Raw genomic sequence first — 22,713 nt, 5'->3', positions numbered from 1 at the left:
TGTTTGGGCGCATGGCAGGGCTTGGAAGGTAAGGGGCATCGTTTGACTTCTTAAATGCAAAATTGGCTGGAGTCAAGAGCGGACGCCATGTTGCGTTTGGAGAGCCCCTGATGTGCCTAAACAGTGGAGACCCCCACAAGTGACCCCAATTGGGAAACTAGACCCCTCAAGGAATTTAGCTAGATGTGTGGAGAGTACTTTGAACCCCCAGGTGTTTCACAGATGTTTATAACATTGAGCAGTGAAAATAAAAAATCTATTTTTTTCCCACAAAAATGTTGTTTTAGCCCCAAATATGTTATTTTCACAAGGGTAACAGGATAAAATAGAACTCAAAATTTGTTGTGCAATTTCTCCTGAGTACATCAATACGCCATATGTGGTCAAAATCTACTTTTGAGGCACAGTGCAAAGCTCAGAAGGGAAGCAGCGTCATATTGGAGTTCAGATTTTGCTGGAATGGCTTGAGGGTGCCCTATCACATTGGCAGAGCCCCTAAGGTGCCAGAACAGCAGAAACCCCCCATAAGTGACATAGTATTACAAACTACACCCCCAAGGAATTCATCTAGGGGTGCAGTGAGCATATTGACACCACATGTGCTTCCAGATTTTTATACCATTGGGTAGTGAAGAAAGAATAATTACATTTTTACCGCTAAAATGTTGTTTTAGCCCCAAGTTTTTAATTTTTATAAGGGCTAATAGGAAAAAATGGAACTCTGTGTGCCCACGATGCGTTTTTGGTGCGTATTTGCAGCGCGTAAACGCTCCAGAAACACATTGCATACCTTATCCCATGACTTCCTATGACATTCTGCAAGTTCTGTGCACATGGTCCTTATTTTTTCTGCGCAGATTTTATTTGCAGAAAAAATACGGACATGACCAATTCTTGTGCGTTTCTGCATGCGTATTTGCCTATACAATGCATTGGAAAAATGCATGGCAAATACGCATGCAAATACGAGTCAAATACGCGTCAAAAACGCATGTAAAAACCGCATGCGTTTTTCTGCCACGGAGATGCAGAAATGCTCAGGAAAATTTCTGCTTCATTTCTGCATCGTGGGCACTAAGCCTTTGTTTGTTTTGGAATTTCTCCTGAATGTGCCAGTACCCTACATGGAATCGGGAACTACTTTTCAGGCACAGTGCAAAACTCAGAAGGGATGGAGTGCAGATTTTACTGTTATTTTTTGCGGGTGCCATGACCCACTGGAAGAGTCCCTGAGGTGCCAGAACAGCAGAACCACCCATACGTGACCCCATTTTACAAACTAAACCTTTAATGAATTCATCTAGGGGTGCAGTGATCATATTGACACCACAGGTGTGTCACAGAATGTTATACAATTGAACAACGAAAATTAAATTTTTACCACAAAAATGTTGTTTTTGCCCCAGATTTTACATTTTCACACGGGCAAAAGGGTAAAAATGGACCTCTTATTTAGTTGTGCAATTTCTCCTGAGTGAGCCAATAACCTACATGTAATCAGGAACTACTTTTAAGGCACAGTGCAAAACTCAGAAGGGATGGAGCGCCATATTAAAGGGCAGATTTTACTGTTATTTTTTTAAGGTGCCATAACCCACTGGAAGAGCCCCTGAGGTGCCAGAACACACAGCAGAACCACCCATAAGTGATCCCATTTTTCAAACTACACCTCTTAATGAATTCATCTAGGGGTGCAGTGATCATATTGACACCATAAAAGTATCACAGAATTTTTTACCATTCGGCAGTAAAAAAAAAATAATTACATTTTTAACACAAAAATTTTATTTTAGCCCCAGATTTTACATTTTCACATGGGCAAATGGGTAAAAATTGAACCAAAATTTGTCACACAATTTCAGTTAAACATGGAAATACCCCATATGTGCCTGTACAGTACTGCTTAGTCACGCGGTGAGACTCGGGAGGAAAGCAGCGCTATTTGACTCTTGGAGAACAAATTATCATAGAATAGTTTGCGGACTCCATATACAGAGCCCCTTAGTGCTAGAAAAGCAGAATAGCCCCCTCAAGTGACCACATTTTGGAAATTACACCCCTTTGGGAATTTATCTACAGGTGTTCACTAAAGGGGTTAACTAGTGTGACAGTTTTATAAGTTGGGTCATTCCGGACATGGCAATACCAACGTGTACTTTGTGTTTGTTTTGGTTTATTTTTAACATAAAAATACATATTTATAGGTATATCTATTTTTTTATTATTATTTTGTAATTTTTAAAAAAAATATTTTTACAATTTTTTAAAACTTTTTTTTAACTTTTTTACTTAGTCCCTCTCTGGGACTTTCACTTTTAGCAGTCTCTTCGCTGGTATAAAGCATTGCAATGCTCCAGCATTATCTCACCCAACTTTCACATACATGGGGTGCTTGCTCTGTTGAGCGCTCCTTTGTCCTCTATAGGAGAGCCGCTGCCTGACTCTTCTGGCGTCTTATTGCTCTGAGAACCAAAGGATTTGCATTCAGAAATCTGACATGGATGTGTGGAAGGTTATCTCCCCAGAAATCATCATCACTAAGCCCACCAATATTGGTGAGTGCATGTGTTTTGGTGAATAAATCTCACTTCTTTTCACATACTTCCTTGGATTCTTTGGCATGTATAATATAGGATACAAGCTTATTTTCTTACGAGTATTTCACCAAACAGAGACAGTGCTATTTTTCTTTGTTTTTATGTATGTATGTATATACACACACAGAATCTTGTACTATTCTATTTAACAAAAAAATATCTGCAGATGTGCATACATGGCGCCTCTCGTTTGCAGTCCCAGATGCTTTGTCACTATTATTGCGGGTTTCTCTGTTGCAACAGTGGCACATATGTGACCTAGCATTAGTGAGGAATGCCTTTCTAGAATGAGCGGGTGGTGAGGTTGTATGTACATATGATAGAGCCCCTGATGCCATGTCGCGTTTGCAGAGCCCCTAATAAGCCTAAGCAGTGGAAACCCCCCATAAGTGACCCCATTTTGGAAACTAGACCCCTCAAGGAACTTATCTAGATTTGTGGTGAACTCAAAAGTGCTTCACAGAAGTTTATAAGGTATAGCTGTGAAAATAAAAAAATCACATTTTTTTTTAACAAAAATGATCTTTTAGCCCCAATTTTTTTATTTTCACAAGGGTAACAGGAGAAAATGGAACCCAAAATCTGTTGTGCAATTTCCCCCAAGTATGCTGTTATTCCATATGTGGAGGAAAACCACTGTTTGAGCGCACGACAGGGCTCAGAAGGGAAAGAGTGATGTTTTGGAATACAGACTTTGATGCAATGGTCTGCAAGAGTCATGTCGCGTTTGGAGAGCTCCTGATGTGCTGAAACAGTGGAAGCCTCCACAAGTGACCCTATATTGGAATTGATCTAGTGTGTCCTGGAGTGTATAATATAGTGGCATATGTAAATTGTCTACAGTGCATCAGGTTGGCATATGTGAGTTGTGTAGTGTACGTCATATTGGCATACATGAATTGTGTAGTGTACATCAGGTTGGCATATGTGAGTTGTGTAAGTCAGAAATTAATTTAGTAGTTCATGGATGTGTGGTACAGTCTGAAGCATTCTTTCATACACAGGTCAGGTTTGTCGGGGCAGGTGTCGCACTGATAAGTGGTGTCCTTGCGTATCCCCCTTCTGTAACACACTCGGCACCTCTTTTGCGACCTTCCTTTATTTGTGGTTTGAGGGACTTCCCCGGGGAAATGTTGACCTGGCTCCTACCTGGTCTACAAATATTAGGACCTTGATTACTACCTCCAGGAACTGAAGGTACATTGTACCGGTCTGGCCTGCACATCGTGATAGCACGAAAGTGTTGTACATTGCCATCTGTAAGATGTGCATGGCCAGCTTCTTGTACCACACCTTGGCTTTTCTCATCACACTGTATGGCTGGGGTACTTGATGAGAGAGATCAACTCCCCCACCTACTTGTTGTATCCCAGTTCACAGTTTGGTTTATGGACCTGTGTAGAGGTACCTCGTACAGTGCTGGGGGTGCTGCCATCACCATGTATGGTGGTCAAGAAAAGGACATCCCTCTTGTCCTTGTACTTGACCACCAGCATGTTGTCGCTACATTGGGTGATAGAGGTGATAAACTTGATCCAGCAGTGGGTGCACCAAATCCCACACAATTTTCCCACGCATTCCCAGGACAGGGGAGCATTCAAGGGGTTCAATCCGGGTGTCCTTAACTTTATAAACCCTAAACCTATGGTACACCCTGAGGTACTATCACACAGTTTGTAGAGCTTAATTCCATACCTGGCCCTCTTACTGGGCAGGTACTGTTGGAATTTGATCCTCCCCTTGAAAAGGATTAGGGACTCATCCATGCAGATATCCCTTTGGGGCACATACACTTCAGCAAAGTTGTTGCTGAAGTGCTCAATGTCCGGCCAGACTTTGAAATGACGGTTAAAGTTGGGGTCATCTTGCGAAGGACACCGTGCATTATCACTGTAATGCAAGAATTTGTGGATGGCCTCAAAATGTTTACGGGTCATAGCTATGCAGAACACCGGAGTGTTATACAAAACGTCAACACTCCAATATTGTCAAAGCTCTGGCTTCTTAACTAGCCCCATGTGAAGGACTAGGCCCCAAAACGTCATCATTTCTACTGCGTATGCAGTAGTCAAGTTAGAAAATGATAGGTTGTCATCAAAAAACAATCTCAGAATCACTGAGATATGTTGAAGCATTCCAGGGTTATTACCTCATAAAGTGACGGTCAAAATGGTAACATTTCGTCGAGTTAGGAAGGTGTAAACAGGCTCGGGGGCTCGGGAGTATTGGGGTTAAAAACAGTGACTGGAGGCAAATTTTGGCCTGGGGGGCAAGCACAAAGCAGTAGCCCTCGAGTTGCAGCCCATCTTTGGCCTGCTTATCTATGATCGCTACATTAAAGCAGAAGATGTAACAGGCTTTAATGGTGGCTGGTACATAGATATGTGAAGAGAATGGAGCTTAGATGCAGGAACAGGAATAAACTACAGCACAGGTATGGGAATAGAACCAAGTCTACTGCATAAATATGGTACCAGAACCGAGATTACTACATTAATACAAGAACAGAAAGGAGCTTAATGCACAGAAAAGGGAGAAGAACCAAGTTTACTTCATAGATATGGGAACAAAAACAAACTTACTACACAGATACGAGAACAGAACCGAGCTTAGTAGAGCAATATGGAAACAAAACCGAGCTTACTACATAGATACAGCAGCAGAACCAAGCTTACTACATAGATATGGGAACAAAACCAAGTTTGCTGCATAAAAATGGGAACAGAACCAAGCTTACAGCATAAATATGGTACAAGAACTTAGCTTTCTACATAGGAATAGTAACAGCTAAGCTTACTGAACAGATATGGGAATAGAACTGAATTAACTAGATAGATACAGTGGCAAAACCAAGCTTACTACAGAGATAATGGAACAGAACACAATGTGAGAAAAAAAGTCTGTGAATTGAAAACAGTTTATTATTCTCACAGATTTTCCTAATTCATCAAACAGCAAGTCATGTTGACAAAACTAAAGAAACTATATAGTGAGGCCCATTTGCACAAAACCTTTACAAAAAAAATGTATATATATATACACACACATATATATATATATATATATATATATACACTCCCTGACAAAAGTTATGTCGCTTATCCATGTTATGTAAATAAAAGCTTATAACCTGACGTTAACGTTAAATTCATCCATTGGTTTTATAAATTACTCTTTTGAAAGCTGAAACCCTCCCAAATTTGGTTCAGGTAAAGAAAATAAATTGGCATCAATGCTGAAATATTGATAATTTAATGAACACAGAATGGTCAGATTTTGGCAAGACAAAAGTTTTGTCGCCTGGTCATATAATGCACCCAATCCTAGTTTACATCCTCACCAGTGCTCAGTAAATGATCGGTTAATTAGTGGGTGTGTATAAAAAGAAACCCAGCACCCCAGACCTTCACTTGAACTGCAACTTGAGCTCTGACAACATGCCAAAAATCCACCCTGCGACCAAAGCCTTGATTATCAAGAGGCTGAAAACCAGATCCTCTGCAGAGGTGGCTGGCACCTTTAATGTGTCTCAGCGTCAAGTACAAAGAATTAAAAAAAGATCTGAAGAGACTGGAGATGTGTTTGACAAGCCCAGGTCCGGCAAACCTCGCAAGACAACTGCTCAGGAGGAACGTTTGTTGGTTAGAAAATCCAAAGCAAGCCGCTCTTCCACTGCAGCAGAGCTCCAACAGGCCTGGTCACCTCAAGTCCCTGTGTCAACTAGAACAGTTTGTGGGATTCTGTCTCGAAATAGCCTCCATGGTCGAATCAGTGCCCAGAAGCCAGCACTAAACAAAAGGCAAATTAAAAAAACGTGTGGCATTTGCAAAGTCCCACAGCCTGCTAAACAGATGGACGCTGGAAAAGTGTCAGAAGGTGGATTTCTCTGATGAATCTTCAGTAGAATTACACCACAGCCGCCGCAAATACTGCAGGAGACCTACTGGAGCCCGTATGGATCCAAAATACACCGTGAAAACAGTTACATTTGGTGGTGGAAAGACTATAGTCTGGGGTTACATTCAGTATGGGGGTGTGCGAAACATTTGCAAGGTGGAAGGCAATATCAATAGCCTAAAATATCAAGAAGTATTAGCTACCTCTTACATTCCAAATCATAAAAGGGGTCAAATTCTGCAGCAGGATGGTGCTCCTTCTCATACATCCATCTCTACAACAAAGTTCCTCCAGGCAAAAAAGATCAAGGTGCTGAAGGACTGGCCAGCCCAGTCACCAGACATGAACATCATTGAGCATGTTTGGGGTAGGATGAAAGAGGAAGCTTGGAAGACAAAACCAAAGAATCTAGATGAACTCTGGGAGGCATGTAAGACGGCATTCTTTGCTATTCCTGATGACTTCATTAATAAATTGTATAAATCATTGAACCGCATGGATGCAGTCCTTCAAGCTCATGGAAGTCACACAAAATATTAAATATGACTCTAATAGCACCACAACTTCATTCACCAATGTTATGCAACATATATTTGTATTTTAAGATAATTATTTGTTTGAATATCACATTACTTTCTGTGGGCGACAAAACTTTTGTCTTGCCAAAATCTGACCATTCTGTGTTCATTAAATGATCAATATTTCAGCATTGATGCCAATTTATTTTCTTTACCTAAACCAAATTTGGGAGGGTTTCAGCTTTCAAAAGAGTAATTTATAAAACCAATGGATGAATTTAACGTCAGGTTATAAGCTTTTATTTACATAACATGGATAAGCGACATAACTTTTGTCAGGGAGTGTATATATATATATATATATATATATATATATATATATATACAGTATATAAAAACATTCTGACAATTGCAAATTGCGTATTTTCACATATCCTTCCTAACTATGACAACTTCATAACATGAGAATAACTCTTTAAAGGGATTTTCTAAGAAAAGCGAACATTGGACCAATGGGGGAGAGGGGTATAAAATAATAAAATAACCACCATTTACTTAATAATCCTCCTAATTTAAAGCATAGCTGTAATCATGTGGCGCAGCAATGATGTGGGTAGTTGGGATGTCACCGCTGCGGTACAGTAAACTCAGGTTTGCAGCAAGTGGAGGTTCATCATGTGAGTCTCGTAATTATTTTGTGCCATTTCTTGCTTTTACCCTTGGCCTCTCATTTTTATTGTCTTGGACAATCCTTCTTCACTATTGACTATAATAAAGTTGTGAAACAATATATTTACCAGTTACTCTAGATTAATATAGATTAATTTTATATGTAAACAGTAATAGTAACATGTTTGAAAGAGACTAACAACAAACCTTATGCATTTATCCTGTGTATTTGAGGTGAAACTGTAAAATTTTAAAACTAGGACATGGTTACACCAAAACAGAAAACCTAACACTTGAAACTTGTATATTTTGCTATGTATTCACTGCACATTTGCAGTGAAATCCATCCAGGAAATCCAGGTGAAAAACATTTCCACAAACCAGCCCCCTGTGAACATATACTAGTAGTACCCTGAGATTTCTATCATTCATTCTTTAGAGGTCACAAATATTTCCATGTGAATTTATAACCAAGTCAGTAGTCTAAAGGACCATGCAAGAGGTTCACTCCTTGGTTCCTCCTTGTACCTCAACACTAGACATGGCTAAAATGAAAACTAGCATGTTGGATCAGGCTGCACTGTGGGAATGAAGAGCTGTGGGATTCCAAATCGTTTTTTAATGCCAATGTGTTTCTGCATCAGACCAATGCCTTTCTCAAGTCATTAAAAAAGAAGTGACAGCGTCCATTTTTGCCATTATACACCTGGAAGAGCCATTTCCTCCAGCTGGGGCAGCACCAGCAGCTTTCCACTCTTTTATAGGTGTTGTGCCTGAAAGTGTTCCTTTAAAAAGGGCCAGCAAGTGACATTTGAAGTGAATTCCTAAAGTGGTTGAAGAGGACCTTTCGCCAGATTTTTATTATTTAAACTGAGTACCTCCTCTAATTCTTGCAGCTCCACTTTTTCTGGAACAGTTTTTCTTTTTCTTCTGTGCCCGTCCGTTCCAAAGTTATGTCCCTGATAATAAACGCGCAAATTCACCCTGCAATCAACTAGGCGTCTACCATGGAACTGCTTTGTGGGTGTTTTCTTTTTCTTCTCTATGACAGAAGTTTCGTGGTACACGGCCAGGTGATTGAAGGCAAAATTTGTTTCACTATTACTGGGGGTATAATTTTGGAATGGAGGGACACAGAAAAAAAAAGAAACACTATTCAGGAATCACTGAAACAGCGGCAATTGGCGGAGGTACTTAGTTTAAATTGAAAAATCTAGTAAACTATCCCCTTTAATGCAATCTTGCCCCCAATTTGGATTCTGTGAAACTAAGAAAATATGCCACAACAACCCACTGTCACACTGCGGATTCTTTGCAGGCTGCTTCTCGGTCTGCACTGATATTAAAGATGAGCGGATCACAGGCTGCAGTGTTCCTGTGAATGGTGGCATCATTACTTCCAGTGCTAGCACAGACCACAAATCAGCATGCACTGGATCCACAAGAATGATAGCAGGTGACTATGGCACATTTTGTAATTTTCCCAGACTCCAAAATTGCATTTTGCCTGTAGAAACCCTTTAATTTTCAGAATTGCTAAAATACTTAACTAGGTACTGTAGATACTAATTATGCAAAAAAACAAAGATAGAAAAGCAATGCAATTTTAGTGTGGTTATTAGCTCATTATTCATTTCATTACATACCGAATTTGATTTTGTCTTTAATTGTTATGCTTTTTTTCTACCAAAATAATTGAGCATTCCACTTTATACCGATGAATGGTCTCTCCTACCTCAAGTAGTTGGAAACTGGGTCTTCATATGTATCGATTTCTTCTATAGTGAAAACCACACGTGAGCTAGTTTCTGAATCTGATTTGCTAAGGTCTCCAGTCTGACGATGTGTAAGAGGTGGGAGCTGAGGCGTTCCAGAATATCTTCTTTTGATTGCACTCATCGAAGGTGAAACACAGTTTGAACTGAGATCAAACGCTTCACGTGACCTCTGTAAGAAGAAGAGAATATTTTCAAATTTTATTTTTAAAGATTAGGGCTGTATTTATCTGGGCTGTCATTATGTCTCATATAGGAGTAACCTGTCTTTTCTGGACTACTCCTGTGTGAGATAAAATGACTGCCTGTTCTGATTTCACTGCAGAGAGATTACAAGTAGAGCACAACAGATATAAGTGTGATACTGACACTTTTCAGCTTTCATCTCTGGACAGGCAGTGTGGGGAAAGGGCAGTACAGCAGAAGTGACAGTGGTATGAAAATAGAACAGCTCATAAAAAGGTTTATAATGTGACACAGCTAAACTCAGCTGCGCTGCCCCTTCCCCACACTGACTCATGCAGGAGGTATGACCAGGAAATCAGCGCTGTATTATTACCTCTCACATACTGAGAAGCCTACTCTCAGTTATGGTTGGGCATGTTCTTCTTTCTCCTAAATGTTGCTGCCAGCTTATGATTGGTCAGCGTCATATAGAGAAAGAAGTACATGCTCTCAGTGAAAACTGCCTGATAAAACCCACTTGGATTTAACAAAAATGAAGTTATTAAGAGACAAATACATTGATTGCTAATATCTCAACAATGGAGAGGCAAAAAAATGAAGCTTTATTCCACTCTGCAGCTACTACAGTTCAACATGAAAAATTTGGTGAAAGTTCCTTTTTAACAACAACTAAGCACATAGTTGATTAAAGTTGTCCACTACTTTTTAAGAGTCCCCCAATGTATTAACCCAGTGATTATAAGACGTTTTGTAAATACCTTGCTGTGTCCTTCTTGCCTGTGAGCGGCGCTATCCAGGCAATCAATCACGTGACCCCCACTGATGTCACATGAAGTGAGGCGTGACATCAGTGACACGGTCCCCGTGGTGGATGCTGGGCTGTGGGTGGGGTTACCACACGTGGCACACCCAGCATCCACCGAACGCTTTCCCAATGAATGGGTGAGGGAGAGTGCGCGGTGGATGCTGGGTGTGACGCACGGGGTAACCCCACCCACAGCCCATCACTCACCGTGGAACACCGCACTGGGTCATGCCCGGCTGCAGCCAGAACTTGACGTGATATCAGCGGATGTCAGAGCCGGCTGCAGTCGGGGGTCACGTGATGGCTGTGAGTGGCCAGTGATAGCGCCGCTCACAGGCAAGAAGGACTCAGCAAGGTATTTACAAAACGTCTTATCACTGGGTTAATACATCGGGGGACTCTTAAAAAGTAGTGGATAACTCCTTTAAAGGCTGGGGGCAAAAAGAAATAGTAAGGCAATCATGTTTAAAAGTTTATTGTTTTAGTACTATTACACAATTTTCTGCAGACTGTAGTTGATCTCCACAACACTAGGCGTGGACAACCGAAAACCTTGTGAAATAACTTGTGTGCCTCCTTCCTCCCCACTATAGTAACTGCAATTTTCTCATACTTAACATAAATAACATACAGTCTTCATTTTCCCTGCAGGGATGGGTAAAACCACTAATTAGTGAAGTTAAAGTGTACCACCAGTTATACAGAAAAACGATTACAGTGCAGGAGCTAGCACTATTGTTTTTTCAAGGACTATGGAGCAACTCCACCTGTACTGACCCCTATATCTCCATCTCACATTACATTCTACAGCGTTGTAAACAGAAATCTAGGTATGTAACAATTCATTGTAGTCCATGCTGCTATTTAGCGCTAAATTGCTAGTAAAAGTTAATTAGATAAAAAATTATAGTGCAAGCTCCTACACTATAATGTTTTTTTCTGTATAACTGAAGGTACACTTTAATGTTAACATCACTGGTTGACTAGGCAGTTATAACTTAACTTTCCGCAGAGAGTTTAATGGATTATTCACAAAATCATAACATGGTATACATTTTGTGTACATACAGAATTAATTATGTGTGCCAATACAACCTATTTTCAAATATGCATCAATTTGCAACTAGCACTCCACTCTCCTAATGATGATCCCCCAGGGCTTTTTTTTTCCTTTGCAATTGGACCTGTCTATTATAGGTCAGGCGCACCTAATGACCCTGTCTAATAAAACATCAGAAAGCAAGTGGGTGATCAGAATATGAGCCAAGAACAGAAAAACTGATAATCAAATAAGCACCACAGGAGCAGGGATGTGAACCAGGTAAGATGAACTTAGTAACTGGCAGTGTGAAACAGTGATACAGAAACTTAAACAGCAGTAGTCTCAACCAGGGCCACTCAGCAGGGAGCAAACACAAACTGGAGACAGGAGTAACCCTTTAGATCCCCGGACACCACCACAAGTCTCAGAGAATACATAGAACCTCCATTATATCACCCTGTCTCTCACAGTGAAGGTCCGGCACCGCCAAGTGACAGAAACCCAAACAGAGGGGCGCAAACACTGGCATGGATTTCACAGTAAGCTTTCAGACACCAGAAGAGTCATGGTGCCAGGTAATTTTTACAGCACAATGAAAGCTGTAATGAATGCATTAAAAACGAAACATAAAAAGCAATGTTGGAATTGCATTTTTTTTCCTCGTTTCACATTTTCATTTTTATCTTATTATTCCATACAATGTATGGGAAATAACTGTTATGATTTTATTAAAACCTACAACTCATTTCACAAACTCACCCCCAAAAAACAGAAGCATAAAGAAGTTCAGGATCTGAAGAAGGGGAGTAAACAGCGAAATTGGCCAAATGGAAACTGGCTACATACTCAAGGAGTTACTGTATAAGTGTTTATGTTGGGAACAGGCTAATAGTAGGCAGCACCCTTAAAGAAGCACTCCCATTAAACTTTTTCTGCTTTTATTATATTGCAGTCTTCATTTTATATAGCACTGTGTACTTAAAATTGCTCACTTTGGCCTTCTACCCGGTTTGCTTTTCTCTGCTCTATGTAGAAATAGGAAGTCTCTTGTCCTTGCATTTATCATTCTCCTCTTCAACCCCTGACCCAGCTGTTCTCTCCTCCCACTGCTAGGCACTTTTGCAGTGACTGGTGAGTCATGCAGGGAAAATTGACCTCCTGTTTCTACATACAGCTTAGAAGGATTCAGCTAGTCAGTTTTTAATCATGTGATGTCATAGACCTAATTGAAAACAGAAGAATTAGCTGAGTAGAAAGGCGAAATAAGCAATTGTAATATATAATATGATGATTGCAACATACAGTATTAAGATGTACATTTTGATGGAAGTGCTTCTTTAATAGTCAATAAAAGTCTTCTGCATTCAGTGTTGATCACTATTAAAGAAAAACTCAGGCCCCTATTAATTAAGGTGTTCTTGCTAGTTTTCTGGAATAAAACACCTTAATAGGTTGCAAAATGCAAAATTTTGGCGCAACTTGGGGGAGGCACAAAAATTTTGCGACTTTTGGCACTTTAAGTCAAGTCCAGGCCAGGTTCATCAACATGTGCAGAGCAGGGTCAGGACTATGTCCGCCTGTCTAATTCATGACTGACTGGAGTATATCTCTGGCCAAGGAACACGGCATTGTAAATTGCACCTAATTCATTATGTGGTGTTTGCCTATTAATGAAGACTCTTAACCCTGCTGTTCTGTTCGGTCAAAAATGACCGAATTTGAAACATGATATTTTTTAAAATATTCATTATGCGGTTCTGAAACTTGTGGTTAATTGACTTTTCCTCATTTCAGGGGTTCTTACTATGGGTATTTTTTTTTTGTTTACTTTTTGCTCCACGTTTTTTTTTTTTTCACTTATACTGTTCGGTCAAAAATGACCGATCGCCTTTTATAATAATCTCCAGCCATTTTTTGAATAAAATAAAGGAGTTATAATCTCATTTTGGACTATATATTGCATCTACTACTATTTATCAATTTTTCTAGGTCCTTTTGGTCTGTGCAGATTTACACATACATACATTTTCAAATTATGATAAAGCAGATGGATTCGCTTCCAGTATAGTTATGTGCAACATTTTTTCGCTGCATGTTATTTACCCTGCTGTTCATATAGAAATAGTTCAATTCAGTTGTCAACATTTCACATTGGAAATGAAAAGATTTTATTTTCCTTGGTTCTATTACTGTGTAATGCTGACCTGAAAAGAGCACTAATAAATTCTGTTTGACAAATGTGTTTGTTTTACTGTGGGCTATCTTATGCTAAAGGTTGGTGTTTCCTCTGATCTTATCAGTAGACAATTACCATACTAGTCTATACAGTTATTTCACTTTCAGTATAGCTGGAGAGAACAGAGAGAGAGAGCACATGTACAGTGGGTACGGAAAGTATTCAGACCCCTTTACATTTTTCACTCTTTGTTTCATTGCAGCCATTTGGTAAATTCTACAAAGTTCATTTTTTTTCTCATTAAAGTACACTCTGCACCCCATCTTGACTGAAAAAAAACCCAGAAATGTAGAAACTTTTGCAAATTTATTAAAAAAGAAAAACTGAAATATCACATGGTCATAAGTATTCAGACCCTTTGATCAGACACTCATATTTAAGTCACATGCTGTCCATTTCCTTGTGATCCTCCTTGAAATGGTTCTATTCCTTCATTGGAGACCAGCTGTGTTTAATTAAACTGATAGGACTTGATTTGGAAAGGCACACACCTGTCTATGTAAGACCTCACAGCTCACTGTGCATGTCAGACTGAATGAGAATCATAAGCTCAAAGGAAATGCCAAAGGAGCTCAGAGACAGAATTGTGGCAAGGCACAGATCTGGCCGAGGTTATAAAAGAATTTCTGCATTACTCAAGGTTCCTAAGAGCACAGTGACCTCCATAATCCTTAAATGGAAGAAGTTTGGGACCACCAGAAGTCTTCCTAGACCTGTTCGTCAAGACAAACTGAGCAATCGTGGGAGAAGAGCCTTGGTGAGAGAGATAAAGAAGAACCCCAAGATCACTGTGGCTGAGCTCCAGAGATGCAGTAGGGAGATGGGAGAAAGTTCCACAAAGTCAACTATCACTGTAGCCCTCCACCAATCGGGCCTTTATGGCAGAGTGGCCTGACGGAAGCCTCTCCTCAGTGCAAGACATATGAAAGCCCGCACGGAGTTTGCTCAAAAACACATGAAGGACTCCCAGACTATGAGAAATAAGATTCTCTGGTCTGATGAGACGAAGATAGAACTTTTTGGTGATAATTCTAAGCGGTATGTGTGGAGAAAACCAGGCACTGCTCATCACCTGCCCAATACAATCCCAACAGTGAAACATGGTGGTGGCAGCATTATGCTATAGGGATGTTTCTCTGCTGCATGGATAGAACGACTGGTTGCAATTGAAGGAAACATGAATGCAGACAAGTGCAGAGATATCCTGGATGAAAACCTGTTCCAGAGTGCTCTGGACCTCAGACTTGGCCGAAGGTTCACCTTCCAACAAGGCAATGACCCTAAGCACATAGCTAAAATAACAAAGGAGTGGCTTCAGAACAACTCTGTGACCATTCTTGACTGGCCCAGCCAGAGCCCTGACCTAAACCCAATTGAACATTTCTGGAGAGACCTGAAAATGGCTGTCCACCAACGTTCACCATCCAACCTGATGGAACTGGAGAGGATCGGCAAGGAAGAATGGCAGAGGATACTGAATATGTGGGGGAAAACCACTGCTTGGGCGCACGGCAGGGCTCGGAAGGGAATGAGCTCCATTTGACTTTTTGAATGTAAAATTTGCTTGAATAATTAGCGGATGCCATGTCGTGCTTGGGGAGCCCCTGATGTGCCTAAACAGTGGAAACCCCCCACAAGTGACACTATTTTGGAAACTAGACCCTGCAAGAAACTTCTCTAGATGTGTGGTGAGCACCTGATCACCCAGGTGCTTCACAGAAGTTTATAACGTAGAGCCGTGAAAATAAAGAAATCAAACTTTTTTAACAAAAATGATCTTTTAGCCCCAAATTTTTTATTTTCACAAGGGTAAGAGGAGAAAATGGACCCCAAAAACTGTTGTGCAATTTCTCCTGCGTACACTGATACCCCATATGTGGGGAAAATACACTGTTTGGTCGCACGGCAGGTTTCAGAAGGGAAGGAGCACTGTGTCACTTTTTGAACGCAAAATTGTCTGGAATCAAGAGCGGACGCCATGTCGCATTTGGGGTGTGAGGAGTTGTTCGGTATAGCAGACTGCTCCTCACCGTGATTAGGTACACCGACCGCCTCGCAGTGAGGTATCCACCTCTTGCCGGCGGCGACAACCCGCGCCGGCTCAGTAGCATGATGTGTGCAGCAGTTCATATACACTATGCAGCTTACGATTGCGGGCCACGTGTTTAGGTAGCAGGATAGAGGTGTCAGGAATTGTCCGATACAACTAACTACTCCTCACCGTGATATAACATCACCAACCGCTTGGTGATTGTCAGTTAGGGGTATACCCTTTACAGGAGGCGAACAGCCATGCAGGAAAGGCAGATTGATATATGACATGCGCTGCATTACAATCATAATCAGCTATTGCACTATCAAGCACCTTATTTATTTCAAATCATATAATTATTTTAGTTGAACTGTGTCACTTGATATGATATAAACATCAAGGTAATTTCTACATATAGGGGATTCCATGTATAATATACAGCTACAGTCCAATAAATAAGGGACTGGACTGAGGCGTTCCAAATTTATCCCACACCTCATTCAGCCAGATTTATTAGTGGGCACCATCCTTGGATAAGATAGGGTGGCTGCCTTATATGCATCGTTCGATGCATGAGCAATTTGCACTCACAATATTTTAATAAATTTAATAAAGTATAGGAATTTTAGAATTAGTAAAAAAGCGTCAATTATTTGTATTTCAAAAATTTAATAAATTTAATCAATTACATGTATTTAATATTAGTGTGAAGCCCAGCTGTGCTTGGTATCACAAATCCTAGAAGGGTGTATTGAAGGATTCCTCCACAAGAGGCCCCCATAACCATTCACACATCTCCACCTTCCTCCTCAGACCACCAGAGGGAGCTCCTTAGGGAGATATATAAGGGAAGGTGGAGCCAGGCAGCAGTCAGTCTTGAGACTACAGTCTGTGTAAGTCTAGTCTATTCTGGTATAGCAGTGAGTCCAGTACAGCCTGAGAGGAGTTACCTCAGAGGACAAAAGCCTGTTCAGCTCCTGCAATTGCTATCCTGCAGTGGAGCTTATCCAGATCGAGACTCGGTGCAGCTCAGTGAGGTGAGCTTTAGGTGTGCCGGCGCCATAAGATCGGTGAAAAGCGGCACGCTGACGTTAGTGTGAGTAGCCTATTGAGGGGCAGAGGAGCTTAATTAGCTCACCCCGAAGAAGCAGTTACCGGACACCGGGTCCGAAGCTTGCCGGGATCTCCATGACCCAGTAAGATAAACCGGAATCCCTGGAGAACTACAGGTCCCAGGATCGCTAAAGTGCTGATACGTACCAGAACCAGGAGACACATAGGCCCCGTAGGTCGGGAGCGTGCACTCCAAGAGAAGGCCCTACCACAAGGTCAGCCAGCGCAGGACAGAGACAAAGTTAGGCCCAGCTCCAGGCAGGTCAGAAACTTATTAAGCAGCAGCAAGAACCAGGAGGCCCAAAACCTGCTCATTGGGGAGGATCCGGACATACACCCTTCACCCTTCACAGTGCTCCGGGGAGTGCCTGAATTTCCATCAGTAAAAGGTACTGAAGTGACTTTTGTGTCCGTCCCTGTTCTTGCTCCGACTCGGCTGAGTCTTCTTGTCCTACATCCCAGTTCTTATACTGCCCTGAGGCCCAGCTCCTCCTGTGGGGAGCCATATCATCTAGCTGCCTTATCACCGGCCTCAGTGGACTGCGCAGTGCTGGTGAATATCATCAGAAACCATAGGTGGCGTCACAAACTTTTATAAACTAGACATCTATCAACGCCTTTTTAAAGAGTGACCCCAGAGTACGGGCCCGGGAGCCGACCACCGCGACCTCCTTAAGGCTAAAGGCCCGGGTAACCGAGTCATCCCCCATCCCCTGGGCTAGTCATCTCTTTCTGGCGTCACGAACAGGATTGCGTGCCCGCTGCAACGACGCCGTGTTTTGCCCGTTGCCACCGGGTACTGTGCGCCTTTATTTTGAACTGTGTACGTAAAGTTGTGGTGAAGATAGCCGCCATTGTTGGGCCATTCAGCGAGAAGAAGGGCGTAACCACGGGAAAATAAGGGGCGTACCTGCAAAAGAGCGCGAAGTCCCGGACACGCCCCACGCCTCGACGTCAAATCAGGAAGCGCCAGGTCCTGTACGGAGCATCGCTGAACGCTCTGACGTAGGACGCAAGCGACGCAAGGTCCTGAAGATAACCATCACCTGCGGAGCTGCGGCCTACCGGAGGAAAAACCAGAAGGTAGACCACGGTTAACTAGGGGGGCGCTAAGATGTCCGTCGAACAGCAGAACGCCGACCTACCGGTCAATGTCCCTGAAATTCAGCCCACGCCCAATAATGGGCAGGCAGAAGCCGCCGCTCCACCAGCAGCGCCTGTAACACCTGTTATTCCTATGACTTTACCGTACATTCCTGGAGCAAAGTGGCTCCCCCAGTACAACGGCAAACCAGATATCCTGTCTGGATTTAAACGGAAGATATGTGGTATCTTAGACATGTACTCTATGACCGGCAAACACAGAGCTGCCGTTGTATTAGGACAACTGACCGGTGCTGCGGAGCGGGAAGTGGAAACATGGTCAGCCGCAGACCAGGAGTCAGTGTCCACAATATTCCAAAAATTACAGACTGTATTTGAGGACGTTACTGAGGCGGACCTCCGGATGAGGTTCTACAGCTGCTCCCAACAACCAGAGGACAATGTTCGGGACTACGCCTGGCGTCTCCAAGGGGCCCTGAACCAGGTTAGTCCAACCAGCGTTGAGAATGAGAACAAAATGCTGAAGGAACAGTTCGTCCGGGGACTGAAGTCTCCAGAGGAGAGCAGGACTGTGCGTTGGTGGTCCCTGGATCATCCAGATGCCACCTTTGACAATCTCAAGGACATGGCTATAAAAGGACTGCAGCCCCTGGAGACAAATGCCATCCAACGTTACCAGGGTGGGGCTACTCCAGTGCCTGCTACACCCACCTTTTCCCCAGTGGCTGCTGAAGTTAAAGTCCCAGCAACGTCCCCTAAAGAACTGGACAGTCTGCGCTCTGAGATGCGTCAGTTGAGCAAAACCCTGACCACCGTGCTGAGTGCCCTGCAGCTGCGGACGGAGCCCGAGGAAGGAGGGAAGATCCTGCTAGCCGACAGCCCTGAGGATGTCCCCTGGATGCGGAGGAGGAGGAGGCCAACACCACCCTCGCCAAGGACCAGTGACCAGCGCCGCCCACCGAAGGACCCGACCTGCTACCGCTGTCGCAGGACCGGACACATCGCTCAGAATTGTCCTTTAAACGGGAAAACCCTGGGTCCAGGGGCCGCCACCCAGGAGTAGACTCACCAGGCCCATCAGACTGGTACAACAGGTTCGTCGGAGGAAGACCTTTCCTGTCCATTGTATTGGACAGGATCCCGACGTGTGCCCTGCTGGACACAGGATCTCAGGTAACCATTATGCCTGAAGTCCTCTACAAGAGGTTCTGGTCCATGGACGATCTACGTCCGCCAGCTCCAAATTTGTCTGTATATGCCTCAAATGGACTCCCCCTTAACCTACTCGGGGTTAAGAATGTGACTGTAAAGGTGGGGAGAGTGGAGCTGAAGGACCAGGGACTAATTGTAGTGGAGACTAACCCTGATGACAGCAACCCATATATGGTACTTGGCACTAACATTGTTGGTAACTGTTTGGGAGAGGTTGTGTTCTTACTCCAACAGATCGCTGACACTGCCAGACTGAGACAAAGGAGGGCGCTACAGAAGGAGATCCGCGTCCTGATGTATCAACAGCAAGTAATGTTGACAGATGGTGAAATCGGTAACGTGAGGGTAACAGACCCCATACCCATTGTCATCCCCCCAATGAGTGAAATGCTCATCTGGTGTAGAGCTGCCATAGGTCTTAGAGGACAGAGCTACCAGGCAGTAGTAGAACCCCTTTGCTCCGAGCATAGACCCACGCTCTTAACCGCCAGGGGAGTGGTAGATGTACGTAATGGGAGGGTGCCTGTCCGTCTCCTCAATTTAGGGGAAGATGAGGTCAAACTGCCACGTTATGCCACTGTTGCCAAATTACATGCTGTCAATAACAACTGCATCCATGAGGCGGAGTCCTTAAACTCACCAGATGAAGTAGAGGATAATGACCCTGCAACTCAGATGGAGGATTGGTGTAAACAGCTCCATGTTGGGACAGACACCACTCCTTCCCATCAAAAACAGGGTGTACACCGGGTGGTACAAGAATACTCGCAGGTGTTCAGTAAACATCCACTAGACTTCGGGAGAGTTAAGGGGGTTCAACATCATATCCCCACAGGCAACCATTCCCCAATCAAAGAACGTTATAGGCCTATACCCCCAGCTCACTACCAGAAGGCAAAAGAAATGCTGCATGACATGAGGAAGGCGGGAGTAATTAGGGATAGTTGTAGTCCCTGGGCAGCTCCCCTAGTGCTGGTTAGGAAAAAGGACGGGAGCATGAGAATGTGTGTAGATTACCGTCAAGTAAATCTCATTACACATAAAGACGCATACCCTTTGCCACGCATAGAGGAGTCCCTAGCTGCCTTAAAGTCTGCAAATTACTTTTCCCACCCTTGACCTCAATAGTGGTTACTGGCAGGTCGCTGTGGCTGAGGAGGATCGGGAGAAGACGGCCTTCACCACCCCGATGGGACTCTGCGAGTTCAACAGCATGCCGTTTGGACTCTGCAATACCCCCGGAACATTCCAGAGATTGATGGAGTGCTGCCTGGGACACCGCAACTTCGAGACTGTGTTACTTTACCTGGATGACGCAATTGTGTACTCCAGAACGTACGAGGACCACCTGAAACACCTGGCAGAGGTATTTGAGTCACTGTCCCGGTACGGGATGAAGCTGAAGCCCTCAAAGTGCCACCTGCTCAAGAAGAAGGTACAGTACCTGGGGCACATTGTCTGTCCGGAAGGGGTAGCACCAGACCCGGAGAAAGTCACAGCCATCCTGAAGTGGCCGGAGCCGAAGAACCTCAAGGAGGTGCATCAGTTCTTGGGACTAGTAGGATACTACCGGAGGTTCGTAAAGGACTACACTAAAAAGGCAGCTCCTCTGCAAGGCCTCCTGGTAGGGCAGTCCCCCAAAGGCAAAAACCCTCCATTCCACTGGGGTAAAGAACAGGCTGAATCATTTCAAGAAATGAAGGAGATTCTGACAGGTGATGAAATCCTAGCCTACCCTGACTACAGCCAACTGTTCCTGCTGTATACAGATGCCAGCAACGAAGGTCTGGGAGCTGTCTTGAGTCAGAAGCAGAATGGGCAAGAGAAAGTCATTGCGTACGCAAGCAGGAAGCTCCGTCCGACTGAGAGGAACCCAGAGAACTATAGCAGTTTCAAGTTGGAGTTCCTGGCCTTGGTCTGGGCCATCACCGGAAGATTCAAACACTATCTGGCTTCCAGCAAATTCACTGCCTTTACTGATAACAACGCCTTGACCCATCTTGAAACAGCTAAGTTGGGGGCTCTGGAACAACGATGGATGGCTCGGCTGTCAAACTACCAATTTACAATCAAATACCGGGCGGGCCGCAAGAACGCCAACGCCGATGCCCTGTCTAGGATGCCTCACCAGTCAGACACAGAAGAAGAAGTGGATGACCTGGAAGAGATTGAGCTACCTGCCTTTCATCGGAGTGGGATGATCCATGGGCAACGAGCCTCCAGGAAGCCGCGTGAAAAGACGTTAAACCCCCTTCCTCACCACAGCTGGAAAGAGACCCAGGACAGTGACCCGGTAGTCAGCCACATCAAACAGCTGATAACCCAAGAAGGTGCCTCCCTGGAGAAAGATGCGTCTCTGCAAGCAAAGCAGCTGTGGAACGAGAGGAGCCGGCTGTTTAACGTGAGAAGCTGTGCCGGAGGTACGTTAATCCAAGAACCCACGAGATGGTATGGCAGATAGCGGTTCCTAAGACAGACATCCAGATGGTATTAGAAGCTTACCACGATCAGGCGGGGCACTTTGGCTGGAAAAAGCTAGAGACCCATCTGAAATGTCGATTCTACTGGGTAGGAATGCCAGCACCATTGAAAGGTGGTGCCGGGACTGTGGACCCTGCGGCCTAAGAAGGAAAGACTTCAGCAGCCAGAAGGCACCCCTGCAGCCCATCAAGATGACTCGGCCCCTGGAGATCGTGGCCCTGGACCATGTCAAGCTGTCCCCCAGCAGGTCAGGGTACTCCTATGCTCTGATTATGGTGGATCACGTTTCCTGGTGGTCGCCTCTGTCAAAGACCTGACAGCAGAGACAGCAGCGAAGACGTTCCAAGCGTACTTCTGCAGACCCCATGGATACCCTGAGCAAGTACTGACTGACCAAGGCCCGGCCTTTGAGGCTGAATTGTTCAAAGAGTTCTGCCATCTCTACGGGTGTAAAAAGATCAGGACTACACCATATCACCCCCAAACTAACGGTCTCTGTGAAAAGATGAACAACATCATTATCGACCCGCTAAAGACCATACCACTTGAGGAGAGAAACCAGTGGCCAGACCTACTACCAGACCTAGTGGATCTGTACAATCATATACCTGTCAGTTCCACCAACTGCACTCCGGCATATCTCATGCGGGCAAGGCCAGGAAAGCTGCCCATGGATTTGGAGCTTGGTGTTGTTGAACCAGAAGCTGATATGACCACTGAGGACTGGGACACCACCAGACAAGAGCAGTACAGAAGGGTACAAGCTTGTGTCAAGGACAGTCTTACTCGGGTGAGAGAAAAGCAGGAAATGCATTACAACAAAAATGCACCAGCAGAACCTTTCACACCTGGTGAAACAGTACTAAAAAGGAAAAGACGCAACCACAAACTCGACGATCAGTGGGAAAAAGACCCCTACACTGTGCTACCGTCAAGGTTTGACAACAAAAAGACCTGTATAATTAGTCGAGATGGAGGAAAAACATCTGCTACAGTGTCCAGGGACCACTTAAAGTTGTGTCCAGAATTACTGAAACCCCAAGAAA

The 22,713-nt window shown here is 43.7% G+C and overlaps 1 protein-coding gene across 1 annotated transcript in view; it reads right to left on the bottom strand.

The window, feature by feature from the left end:
• PDE4C (phosphodiesterase 4C) overlaps positions 1–22,713 on the bottom strand; it is a 1,152,428-nt gene that overhangs the window by 646,285 nt on the left and 483,430 nt on the right. The window contains exon 3 of the mRNA XM_073636872.1: positions 9,417–9,628. Coding sequence (XP_073492973.1) covers positions 9,417–9,628 — 212 coding nt within the window. The remainder of the gene's footprint in view (positions 1–9,416; positions 9,629–22,713) is intronic.

Source organism: Phyllobates terribilis, unplaced genomic scaffold, assembly GCF_046119375.1.
Source record: "Phyllobates terribilis strain yellow unplaced genomic scaffold, ASM4611937v1 Scaffold_1__5_contigs__length_1240528914, whole genome shotgun sequence".
Classification (NCBI taxonomy): domain Eukaryota; kingdom Metazoa; phylum Chordata; class Amphibia; order Anura; family Dendrobatidae; genus Phyllobates; species Phyllobates terribilis.
This window is presented reverse-complemented; position numbering and strand designations above follow the sequence as displayed.